Here is a 13,147-nt window from a genome sequence, read left to right as displayed (position 1 = left end):
TATTTGTATGTGTGCATGTGCATATGTATGCTTCTGTATACAAAGACTAGTGACCATTTTTAGTTGGTAACTTCCTTAGTCATTCACTACATTTTTTAGACAGGATCTCTGAACTTACAGTTCACTAACCTGACTAGAGCATCTACCCAGCAAGCCCCAGTGATTCTCCTGTCTCTGTCTCCCTGGTACTGAGATTATGTGTACTCCCAGATCTTTTTAGCATTAATACCAGGAGTCCAAATTCAGGTCTTTGTATTTAGACAGCAAGCACTTCATCAACTGAGCTATCTCTCTAAGCCTTGTACCCTTGACATCTGAAATGATTGTATACGCTGCCTTCAAACCTCTGAGCGCACTCAATTGATATATGTTGGGATCAACTCTTTCATTTCATTTATATCTCTACCCTTTCTGAGACTAGCTCTGAACATAGTGCAAAAATGACATTCAAAAATTAGTTGTGAATTATTTTATTTTTTAAAATTATGACTTCTGGGTAAGATACAAAGATTGCCCACCCCACTCCTTGTACTAAACTTGCTATATAATAACACATTTAGTTAGTGATCCAGGTCTACAAACCCCCAAAGTGAATGGTTATTCATTCATTTATTTGGTCTAAAGGGCTTTTTCCACACCCAGCTTAGAGGAGCACCATTGCGTTGAAAGATTTAGGTCACTGATTTGGAAAAAAATACTTCCTTTGACAAATATTAAGGAATTTGAAAATAAGTTTGTCCAATATAGAAACCTTAAGATTTTTCTGGGGGACAAAGGGCCACCTTTAGTTTTCTTTGGGGTTCTTAAAGGTGATCTACCTAGCATTTAGGTTTTGAAGTCATACAAATTAACTTGAGTTTATCATACTTACTCTGTATAGGCTGTGGCCTTTGGTATAGTTGCTTAAAGATTCTTAAATCTAACCCTTAGTTTCCTCAGCTATTAAAATAAGGTAATTATAATTTAGGAGTTTATTGTAAGAAATTAATGAGTCAACTAGATAACAAAACCTGGATAAGTGCCTGCAATGCAATAAGTGTCTAAAAGAATTCATTCCTTGGGCTGGGAATACAGCTCAGTGGCAGAGTACTTGCTTAGCTTGCGTGAAACTTTAGCCTCAAGTCCAGGACCACAAAATGCTCTTATTAAAAATCAAAGTAAATCTTTTAAAAAGGAGGAGGCCTGGGAGGTGGCTCAGCAGTTAAGAACATGTAGTACTCTTGTTAAGGACCTGATTTCTGTACTAAGAATTCACAACAGGAGTTCGGGGAACCTGACACCTCTGGCATCATGAGAGAGCACCTACACTTTCATGCATATCCTCTTACACACCCAGGTACACAGAGGAAAAACAAATCTTTAAAAAAGAATCCATTCCTTCCACTTACTTTCCTCCTACAGCCTCAATAATCAAAGGAGACCAACTTATTTAATACGTCATCACTTACGAGGGGAAGACATTCAAGGCAACATGACTTTAGTTTTTTTGTGTTGATTATTTTCTCAAATTCTAACTTTTTAGTATTTTCATTTAATTCCTCCTGCTAACCAGTCAGTCCCACATAGTAACGATAGGGAACCCAGTTATGAGAGTTCATTTCAAAACAAGATATTTAAAGACTTGAGCTTAGATGTCAAATTTCCCCCCAATACATTAATAGTTCCACTAGTTCCAATTAAATGCGACATTTTCCCAAGTTAATCCTATCTATGAAGAGGAAATTAATGTTGACATTTAAAGATTAACAGATGTTCTGTGAAAGTTATTTACTGGTGTGGCAAATTTGAGTGTTTTCATGTTAAAAATAGAGAAAATAGTCTTGATCAGCCCTTGTTCCATATGTATATACATATGGCTGCTGTGGATCTGTGCTTACCTGTGTACCAGCAACTCCTGCAAGGTGGTCCCATTGAGATTCTCCCAGTTCGAGTGCAACCTCAGCCAGGTCTGGTTTTCCTGTCCTTGGATCAGCTCAGTCACAGCGTGTTCTCTGATACAAGGCAAATGCTGGGTAAATATTCAAAGTATAATGATCTTTGTACAGGCATTATTATCATTTAAGACCCATTTGTTTTAAATACATATATTTCACATTGTAAATCAGTATTTCAAGAAAAGAAATTCATTTGGGAGAATTTGGAATGGAGCATGATTAGCAAATGGGGAGGGAGTTAGTAAAAGTAAACTAAAACCGAGCTACTTCAGTCAGTCTCTCTGTTGACATTTGAACATGATGAGGTGTTAGAATTCTAACATCTGAAAAACTTCCAAAACCTAACAAAGCAGAAACCAAACAGAAACAATGAAGTTCATCTTTCTGTCTCGTTTCTTCTTCATTGTGATCCTGAAACATACCAAGGCCCCAAAATACAGAAAATCAAAGGCCAATTACGACTTACATATGTTAAAATTATAAGTGTGCTGGGCAGTGGTGGTATACTTGCGGGGCAGAGGCAAGCAGATCTTTGGGTCTGAGGCCAGCCTGGTCTACAGAGTGAGCTCCAGAACAACCAGGGCTACACAGAGAAACTCTCTAAAGAGATGTGCCCATCTTTCCAAACCTGGTGCTGTGGAACTAAGTAACCTGGAGGCTCTAGATTTCTCATCTCCCTTTCTTTTTGCAGCAAGGGAGAGAAGAAGATGAAGTCATGGTTTGCTCGCCCTCAGCTGACTTTCCTGCAAGTCGGGGACTGGCTTCCTCACGGCTATAAACCAAACACTCAATCAATATTGTGACCGAAAAGAAAAGAAGATTCCCCCAGGTCTGACAGAAACAGATCTTGCTGAAGAATGTTAAGCATCTCCATGCTGCTCACAAGAGCCTGGGAGTGAGGGGCTTTCATCTGGTTTTGATCAATGTACCTTCACCTCGGCCAATAAGTCAAGTCCCATTCATAGACGTTAGCACTAGTTTGTCTCCCAGGGATAAATGGATAGCGAAACAGGAACATGAGAAGCAAGGGAAGTGTGTTCTGAAGGAGAGGGGAAATGTAGATAAATGGTTTGCCTGCCATTTACCTACCAGGGTCATTAACTGGAATATTTTATTTCAAAGGATTACTGCGCCCTGCCATTAGGAATCTACACAGTCCTTTGCATGCTGCCTTTGGGGTAATGTAAAAAATTTAAGGGAGGATGCTAAAATTAAACTTGACTTATGTTTCTAAAATGAGTTAGCCAGTTGTGTTCAAACAGGTACTGCTGGCTACCAGATGGTTTGAAACTCAAAAACAAATGTTACTTTAAGAGAGTTTAAATCGCTGATGCATCCAAGTGAACATTAAAATGGACAACTATGAGTTAGCAAGGATAAACGGAAATTGAAACAAGAAATTAGAGGCTATCGTTTCAGTGAGAGAAATAGACTACAGCTTGTTTTCAAAAGTTATTTGGGGCCCTGAGCAAGGACGTCAAAAAAAGACGACATCAAATGTGGTAGAGTGAAGGCCGCTTCAGTCAGAAAGCTCGTCTGAGTCATCCATGTAGGAGCTGAGTCATGAATCATGATGATGGCGTTGGGGGTTTAGGCGAAGGTCTAGTGATCAGAATTCCAGGAAGAAAGCTGCCCTAGCTGGAAGCAATTCAGAGTGCTGGAACATCAGTAATCAGACCACAATGTCTAATATCTAGTGAAGAAGTAGGGGGTGCTTGAAGATTGGTAAAGTATAACAGGGACTGATATTTTATAAAATGCTAGAATAAAAGAAATGAACTTTCTATCTAGATTGTAATATAATAAAAAAAAAGATGGTTTTGAGATGAAGGTAGCATGTTGCTGCTGACTTGGAGGTAATTTTTAAAGACAACATGACGAAAACCTAAGGTCAGAAATTAAGCCATCCCCAGAAGCTGTGCGGTGACATTTCGAAAAGATGCGGCTATGTAACAATTTCGAGTAGAAATAACTCAAGTCCTCTTGGGCCAACTGCTGAAGGCCACTGAAGTTGTACCATGTTCTTATCTGCCCTGTTCTCATTCACAGCCATGTCCAAATCAATGCTCTAACCTCTGGGAAGCTGATATCCTAGGAGATTTGTACGGAGCAAGATAAATTCCTGCTCCTGCATTCCATGGTTCACAACTGGGGTCGAGACGAGAAGGGGGAGGGCTGGCGCTGAACAGTATTTGCTTCTGGAGAACTCAGGGAAGCTGGTTGTTATTTGATAAGCACTGGTGGGGATCTATTTTTAATGATGAGTTGTTTTCAGCCAAATGCAACACGAGAGAAAGCGAATCTGACTAACTTGAGCTCCTGCCTTGTTCGTCGCTGTTAATAACGGAGATTTTCTCTACCTCGCTGAGAAGTTGCCACTTAATTTTATAAACTATTCACAGCCTCAACTGACATGCTCTGAAATCCAGTTTGCTAATACATATCCAGATTCCTGACAGAGCTTACCATGAGCGACCATAAACATAAACATTTGTGCTTGTGACTACAGGAATACTTTGTTTAGTTTTGTTTTTCCCAAAGATGATACCAGTAGTCTAATGGAAGAATTAAAAAAAAGTACTCTCTTTTACCCAAAATATAATGTCTAAGAAGCACTACAAACACAGCCATTGAAGCCTAGATTTTCTTTGCACCTAGACATTTAGCTACCAACATTTTAGGATGTAAAAGAACTTAACTCCCCAAGTATACACCACAAGGCTATCAGAAAGGTCCCAAAGCTGCCATGTGAAGGTCATGGCACTCCATGGCCTGTTTCATGTGGCTTCTGTTTAGACCAACAAACATATACTCAGTACTGTAGGCAATTTTTTCAAGAAGTAAAAAACCCTTGGATTGTTACGTAGGGTAGATTTTCCCCATTCAATAAACACAAAAGAAGGCAATGATGAATGAATGTGATCAAAATATATTATATTATACACATACATGACTTTTTAAAATAATTAATAATAAAAAGAAATCTAGAGCTGGAGGGTTGACTCAGTGGTTATGAATACTTGCTGCTTTTGCAGAAGACTCCTAGGTCAGTCCTAGCATTCACATGGTGGCTCACAACCGTCTGTTAACTCCAATTCTAGGGGTTCCCATGCCTTCTTCTGGATTCCATGGGCACCAAGCATACACATGGTACACAGACATATATGTAAGCAAACATTAATACAACAAAATGAAAAGAATGAATCCTTAGGAATAAAGAATTCTATCTTTTCTGGAAATCTAAGGCAGAAGTGAAAGACTAATATTTTTTAACAAATGTGTGGAACATTATTAGCAATTATGGAAGTGCAAATCAATATCACAGTGAAAATATTTTCACATTACCACTAGGATGACTAGCAAAACAATTACTTAACAATCAGAGTTGACAAAAATATGAAGGAATCATAATTCATACCTTGATGGTAGGAGTCTGAAATGGCATAGCCCCTTTGGAAAAGAGTTTGGCAGCTCTTTAAAAATTAAATATGTTACCATTTGCTATAGTAACTCTAGTTATAAGTATTACTACCCAAGAAACTTGAAATGTATGCTTGTGTAAAAGCTTACAGGTGACAATTCATTGCAGCATCATAAATCAACAATACGGATGAACCTGGAAAACACTAAGCTAAATGGAAAAAGTGAAAAACAATAGCAGATATTATATGATTCTGCTGATGGAAATGTGCTCTGTAGAAAAACCCACAGATGCAGAAAATGGATTAGTAGTCATCAGGTCCTGGAGGAGGAATAAATGAAAACTGGTCGCTAATAGCCATGTGTTTTGGGGTGAGGTAGAATGGGCTGAAGCTAATAAAAGCACTTTGTAATCAGACAGTATAGACTATATAACTTTGTGAATATTGCAAAAGCATTGCAGTTACGAATGGAAAGGGTGGCTTTTAGGATAAGCAAATTATATGCCATTCTTTGAAACCTTGGGACCACCATGACCTACTTATCCAGGGTTAATATGCTTGAGAACAGTATCCTGGGCTGGACTTTCAGCTGCAGTGAACACAGAGCTCTGAAGTTTCATGAGAGTAAGGCAACCATCCTGAAGTAAACAGTTCTTTCCCAGGGAGTAAACCCCAGGAGGCAACGACAGCATTAATCCCAGCAGAGAACACTAGAGACTACTGGGTAATATAATAGATGGTGTCTTTGCCCAAAATATAGAAACATTCTCCAAAAGGATGATTTTTTTCTTTTGATTAACTTTAAAAGATTAAGGCCAAAAAATTCAAATTACAGCTAACTCCATAAAGAAATTCTGCCAGTCAAATAGATCCAAGACACAGTTTCCAGATGAACTTAGTTCTGTAGAGATAGAGCTTATGGAGCCAAGAGACATGGGAGGTCACATCCCCTAAACTTATCCTCAAATGCCAGATGTCTTAAAGCTGCATTTGCCAAGGATTAGAGGTCAGAGTAAGTTCTGATTTGTATTGTTCATAAAGTGCATGCGCATATGTTTTTGATACTGTAAGTAGAAGTCAATATACTGTCAAAAGACCCCAGGAGCTTGATTTATACCTTTGTCTAACCAGCAAAACATTGTGCTTCCAGCCCAGGGAGAACCCTGGAAGAACCGACAGATGACAGTAAGTTTTCATGTTCAACACAAAACACCAAATCTTTTCCCTTGGACAGTTATGGTCTGCCATTTTTGCTCTAAGAAATGGACAACAGAATCCGAGTCTGAAAAAAAGAAGCCCATGAACATCTTTTTAATCAACTGCCTCTACAAGAAATATTTTCATTCCTGAAAATACTAATTCGGCATAGAAATGAGTTTATGAACTAGGTCTTTTTAGACCTACTGAAGTCAGTAAACACCTTTCTTAGGAGAAGGGTGAGTTGGTTCTAGATGCTAAATTACAGCGCTGGTTTCAATCTGTGCTCACGGAATGAATCCTTTCAAAGATTAGAAATGACTATTTCTTCTTCTGTACTTTAATAAAAAATTTCATGAACTCTGCTCTGTGAACCATTGTCAAATATGAAAATGAAGCCTATCTTATGTCCTGTGTTGTTCTCCCAAATGTGTTTCCTACTATGCCATGTTTCCTCCTACCCAGTGATGATGCTCCCCTTTGCATCCTCTACATACTCATAAGCACATACTCCACAAAATGAAAAGAGAAGGTGGAAGATGAGCAGAACTAATTAAGGGTGGGTTTCTAAGGTTCAACTTTTTGATGCAGGGTATGTATAAAAGCTACTGGCCAGCCACTGAAGGCCGCAGCACTCCGTTCTAAAAACGAAGCTGGAAAGCCATCCTCCTTCCCTTCCCGCCTGGCGTGGAGACCGCCAACTGTGACTGGAAAGACATTGTGATCAATGACTGTGACTCAAAGACGAGGTTATTTAGAGCTTGTTTGAGGCACCAGTAGCAGGCGTATGAATTTGTACAACGCAGGTGGTCTCTAGAGACCCAGGAAACAGCAGCTTTCTGAGCAGGCCATCTTTGCACCAGGAACATGACGTTCCCTGCCCGTTATCTTCATTCTTTCCCTCTTCTGTTTCTCTGTATTTCTATGAGCCACTAAAGTGTACCTAAAGCCAGTCTTAGACGACCTGATGCTATTTACTCATTTACACATGAATACAGTCAATAATTATAGCTTTTCAGCTATATTTCGACCTTAGATTCTCCCTGCCTCTCAGTGAAATAAAGTTATCAAAAATGAAAAAAAACACATCTATTATCTAAAATACTAACATTTCACTTTCAGAGTTAAAAAATTAGCTGGGCTGTGGAGGGGCATGCCTTTAATTCCAACACTTAGCCTTGTGAATTCAAGAGAGTTCCAGGACAACCATGGCTGTCCATAGAGAAACTCTGTCTCAAAAAACAAAAATGAAAACAAAACAAAATGGAGTTGATAAAACATGGAAGATGGAATAAGTGAACTTTTGTTCAGAGTACCGCTATAGATCTAGCTGCCCGTGAAGCTCACACCAGGATGACTTCAAACCAGAAGCAATCCTCTTGTCTCTGCTTCATGGCTGTTGAAATTAAAGATATTCAATATCATATCCGGTAAAAAAGAAATTATTTAAAAAAATCTCATATTCACTAAAAAAAGAAATAGAAGCAACCCAAATGTTTGAAGGGATAATTGAACATGGTATAACACTGGAAGTATTAGCTATGAACAAAAATGAAGAGTTGGTGTACACTGTAACACAGATGCTTGAGGATATTATCTAGACAAAAAGATCACAAGCTGTATGCTTCCAAATTAAAATATCCAGAATGGTAGTGAAATGCATAGAGACAAAAAATACATGAGTGATTTGCGGTTCTGGAGGACAGTTGGGCGCATAGTTTGCTTTGCGGTAATAAAAACGTACTAGACAGAGGCAACGGAGACAGCCATGCAACACTGAGAGCATAAACCAACTGCAAATGAAATACTCACACTTGGTGTGCACATTTTAGCTTAGTAAAAATCCAATATGCAAGAAATACGAAAGAAGACAGAGAGACGTTTCAAACAAGATCCCTTCCGTTTGCAGCTCAACAGTTCCGCTTAAGGTGGCTTTCGGAACTGTTGCTCTGGTTGGAAGTCTTTGCAGGTCTGACTTACCCTCGGAACTCCCAATAGAGCTGGTCTCATTATTTAATTGAATTTTCATATTAAGAAATACCCCTAGGTCTCGGTGAGAGACCCAAGTTAAGCAATTTCCAGGGGGCTTCCATTTATCTAATCAAAATCATATCCCATTTCATTTGAACACAATAATTTAATGGATTTTAATGGATCACGACAGCTATAATTTTATTTCTAATGCTGGAAAAGATTAAAATTCTCTTATTATTATAAATAGCACCAGTTACTTAGATTTCCAAAGATGTGGGTCTTTACATGGAAGAAAATAGCTCAAGATGTTAGCCGTGATACGATCTTCAAGCTGGGGTAGCGAAAACATGCAGCTAGTTTCTGAGTTAAATGGCTCGTTATTGTAAACAGTTTTCATTTGCTCTGTGGCTCCCGGGAAATGCCATCAACTCCGGTTTTTAAGACTAGAATTTCAAGGCTCCTTTATCTTTTATTTCTCTCATTCCTATATTTACACTAAAATCTCGCATATATCATTACCATAACAAATCAAAATGCCAGCTAAGTCCCACAGCAGATACATGTGCATATACATCCCATAGGTGTTTGGTGACAGCGCAGATGAAGGCTTTCCTTGCAGAAGGAACTGAAGCAGAACGCCTAACTAAACAGTGTGCTTCTGCCTTTCAGAGCATCCACTTCAGCCTGGGAACGTAGAAGCCAGAGTGGTCTTTTCCTTGACACATATTTCCTGTAACTTAGGATAAATAGAAATACCAGCAGCTTTGACTTCTATTTCTCAACTCTTCCTTAAAAAAAAAGTGTGTGCTGCTTAAAAAGAAATTTTCAGTAACCTCGAGGAGGGGCATGAAGAGTTTTCCATCCAGGTTCCACAGAGGAGACCATCTGAACGCTTTATAAATAGTGAACGTATTCCATTTCAGAAGTGCTTAAAATACAGTTACTTCATTTACTTTCGAGGCTTCAACGTAACAGATCTGCAGCCCACACTCTACAGAGCAGGTGCCTAGAATTAAATAAGTTCCTCACGCCAGATTCATTTCCAGGGCTTTAGACGATTCTTATTTCCCGGTTCTCCATCCATCATAAGGAAGATATTACTGCTTAGGTTCACGAAGCCCTCTGAGAAACTCATCAGTGCTACAAACTACTGACCTTACCCTAAACCCATCTGCCTGCAGGCCAGCTGACTCAATGCCTCCTGCCAGCCGTCGGCACACACGTGGTGTTCTGTCGCAGATCTGTGGACGGCCAGGAATGAGGAGAAGCTCCCGTTTTTCGAGAGGGTCACTGAGGGGGGGAAATGCGAGAAAGCCTAATTAAAAACACTCCTTCTCCTGAGGAGCAGAAGTTCGTATGCCTTTGCTGTGATTGCATGCACTCGTTCATGTTTATTTTAGTTGAGAACAATTTGAGGTTGACCCATTTTGTGCAAACCACTGTTCCCTCAATGTGACAGGAGACGGGGGGAAAAAGGGGGGGAATTCGTTCTGTTCTCTGCTTTCAAAGCCCTGCAGACTCCATTGAAAGAGACAGGCAGTTCCAGACCTTCCTTTATGAATTAGAAGGTGGGCAGAGGCAGAGTCCCAGGTGCCTTGAACTTACCCAGGGATTAGCAGAACTAATTGCAAGGAGCTATTTGAAACTCCATGCATTTTTTTCCTTCAGCATTGGGAAATGGCAGCACGTGAGGTTGGTGCTAATCTAGGGTTCACGTGGCATGTGCTCAGACCCTAGCCCCTGCACTGGGTCAGCCGCAGTTCATCTGAGGAACACCGTGTACCTGAACACAGCCCACATGAAATTCACGACTTGGCCAGAGGATGCAAAAGACGAAGGTAGAAGCCAAATGAAGGAGAGGAGTGATGAGTGCGGAATGAGGGGATTAATCAGAAAATCAAGATCACAGCTGCCACAATAGCTGAGATGCCTTCAAGTCCTGCCCATGGCTGGAAATTGCATCTGGATGAGGGGCAAGACACAGAGCTGAGGAAGAGACCACTTTCAGATCCTCTTCCGGGGGATGTAAATGATCCAAGAATGACTGATTAATCAGCACTATTGAATTTGAGGGATGAAATAAAATCCAAGTCTAAAAACGACATGCTTCCAAACACTGGAATGCAGAATGTTATACATAGAATATAGACTTTTCAAACAGAGAAGTAACTTGAGGGGGAATGATTTTGTTACGTAGAAATAGCACCCATGAATCACCACTGTCAACTTTTAAACAGGCAAACAAAATAGATGAACTTGGCTGGTAAAACCCGTAAAGTAATTTAGGATTCATTTCGCTTAAATGGCTGACAGGCATGTGAATACAGGGCAGATGGCAGCGAGCAGGAGCTTACCACAGTCCCATTCATCTGAACTGTCTGCGCAGTCGACCCTTCCGTCACACCACAGGTCACGTGGCACACACTCATGGTTGACACATTCCAGCTCGTCATCCTGGCAAAATGCTGGCAGGGGGACCAAGAAGGAAGAAGAGGGAAATGTTTGTGGGAAGAAAGCAAACTCTGTTCACGTAGCTAGACGGCTTTTTAGGGGTCCCACTATTAAATTACTCTCTGAGTCACGTATAAATCTCTTTCGGATTTTTTAAAATTATAGTAAATCTCCCTGATTGCCTATTTAGCATTCATTTCCCCTCTTCCTTCCGTGAAAAGGAAACCTGATTTAGTCCAGGTTCATACCAGCCATCCCAAGTCCCAGAGGAAGATCTTGATTAGTTTAACATCGTCATGGCATTTTTCCGACTATTCTTATCTGAGAGTAATTATCGGTCCAGGATTAAACGTGATTCCATGAGAGACCCTTGGTCTATGGTTTTATGATTTATGCATTACAAAATAGCATCCACCCAAACTCTGCCTGCCAGGCCGTGTGCCTTACTTAGCTTTGGAACTAGGCCAGACTGGAGCAGACAGCTTCTAATCCCTGACTGGGACTATGCTGTGAGTGTCTGTGCTGAATGTCTTTCGTAATCCACGCAAAAGCCCCTGGCTACCTGCTGTGACTCTGCCCAGTGTGGACCCACAGGGAATCCCTCAGTGATATTCCAGAGCTAGGAGCACAACCCCCACTTCCACCTATGGAATGTGACCAAGGCAGCTCACCCACCCAGATGCCCTTGGCTTTTGACCATCCAGCCTGAGGTCAAAATAAAGGAGTCACAGACAAGGTGATGCATTCCCACTATAGCCTCATGAATTCACTTTGCACGACTTTTACTATAATAATATAACACATGTATGATTCACATAACAATAAACGTCTTCATTTTTGGTTAGGGTAAGTTGAGCTTTCTGTTACTTGTAACATTAGGAAATTTTTAACTAGTTCTAAAGATCATGGCTACATATCATTCAGACATAAAAGATTTCAAAAGCACAAAACAATCCTACCATCATAAGTGTAAACTTTTTATGATCCTCTGATTTTTTTATATATGCATATTTACTTAGAAAATGCAGGACAACAATGCACATATTACTGAATATTTTCTATTATTCGGCTGATGTGTTTGGGATAAGTGTTCTCTGAAGCCCACTCTTGAAGATTTGGTCTCCAGCCTGTGGTGCTATTGGGAAGCTGAAGAGCTACTTAAGTGGTCTGAGGGTGCCGTCAGTGAAGGCGTGTCCTGAGGGAGCCAGAGGGACCACCGCCTCTTCTCACTCTCTTCTAATACACAGTCTTGAGGTTAATCTGCATCTTTGCTGCTTCCTCTCCTCCGTGATATGCTTTCCTGCCACAGGCTCAAATGGAATGAGTCTACAAAATGGCCTGAAACATCCCAAATTCTGAGCCAAAATAAACCTAACTTCTTAAGTTGATTCCCTCGGGTATCCGTTTAACTAACAGGAAACCAACTACCTCATCAACTAAAGATATGTAATGGATCTAAGTCAAACTGTGTTTCTCTGTTTTACATTGTATGTCTTCCATTTTTTGGATGCTGGGTGGTATTTTAATCTTTCCATATTGTTAGGATAATATGTATATGTATTTTATAGACATTTGTCTTTTTGGAATACGAAGGAATACCTTCATAGACAAAATCTTATCTGAAGAACTAAAAAACACACTGAAAATTTTGATATGTATTTCCAAATTTTTAGTTTATATTAAAGTGAGGCAAGGAGTATTTAAGATGAAAAACTCTGTTAACAAATTCTTCAAGGTACTTACAGCAGTTTTTTTCATCCATGCTATCAGGGCAGTCTGGAAATCCATCACAGATCAATGTGTGCTTCAGACACTGCTTATTGGCTGGACATTCCCAGAGATCTCTCTCTTTGCAACCTGGAAACAGAAGAAAAAAGCCATTCATGATAGATGCACAGTTGAAAATGGCATTTAATCAAATAAGGTAAAAAGGGAAACTTCAGCACGAAGGCATGATTCCTTCTTGAAGAGTTTGGACATTGGTGGTTACTATGAACAAGGTTTTGAGAGTTGGAACATCCAGTAGTTCCCATTCTGCATGACGAACAGAACAGCACTTCTAGCAGAAGATCCAAATCAACATATGGGAAATGGAAAAAAGGCAAAAAGCAGCTCTGCATTAGCATCCTTCCTGAGTTGTTCCTTTTGCTTTCGGAGTCAACTTGCCAG

The 13,147-nt window shown here is 40.0% G+C and overlaps 1 protein-coding gene across 2 annotated transcripts in view; it reads right to left on the bottom strand.

Annotated features, from left to right (window-relative positions):
• Corin (corin, serine peptidase) overlaps positions 1 to 13,147 on the bottom strand; it is a 187,364-nt gene that overhangs the window by 19,900 nt on the left and 154,317 nt on the right. For both annotated transcript variants that reach the window (XM_075943133.1, XM_075943132.1), the window contains exons 14-17: positions 12,722 to 12,835; positions 10,882 to 10,992; positions 9,688 to 9,817; positions 1,878 to 1,991 (exon numbers count right to left, since the gene is read on the bottom strand). In XM_075943133.1, the coding sequence (XP_075799248.1) occupies positions 1,878 to 1,991; positions 9,688 to 9,817; positions 10,882 to 10,992; positions 12,722 to 12,835 (469 nt within the window). The remainder of the gene's footprint in view (positions 1 to 1,877; positions 1,992 to 9,687; positions 9,818 to 10,881; positions 10,993 to 12,721; positions 12,836 to 13,147) is intronic.

Source organism: Microtus pennsylvanicus, chromosome 12, assembly GCF_037038515.1.
Source record: "Microtus pennsylvanicus isolate mMicPen1 chromosome 12, mMicPen1.hap1, whole genome shotgun sequence".
In the NCBI taxonomy this organism is placed as follows: Eukaryota; Metazoa; Chordata; class Mammalia; order Rodentia; family Cricetidae; genus Microtus; species Microtus pennsylvanicus.
The sequence above is the reverse complement of the archived record's forward strand: the minus strand, read 5'-3'. Positions and strand labels throughout refer to the sequence as shown.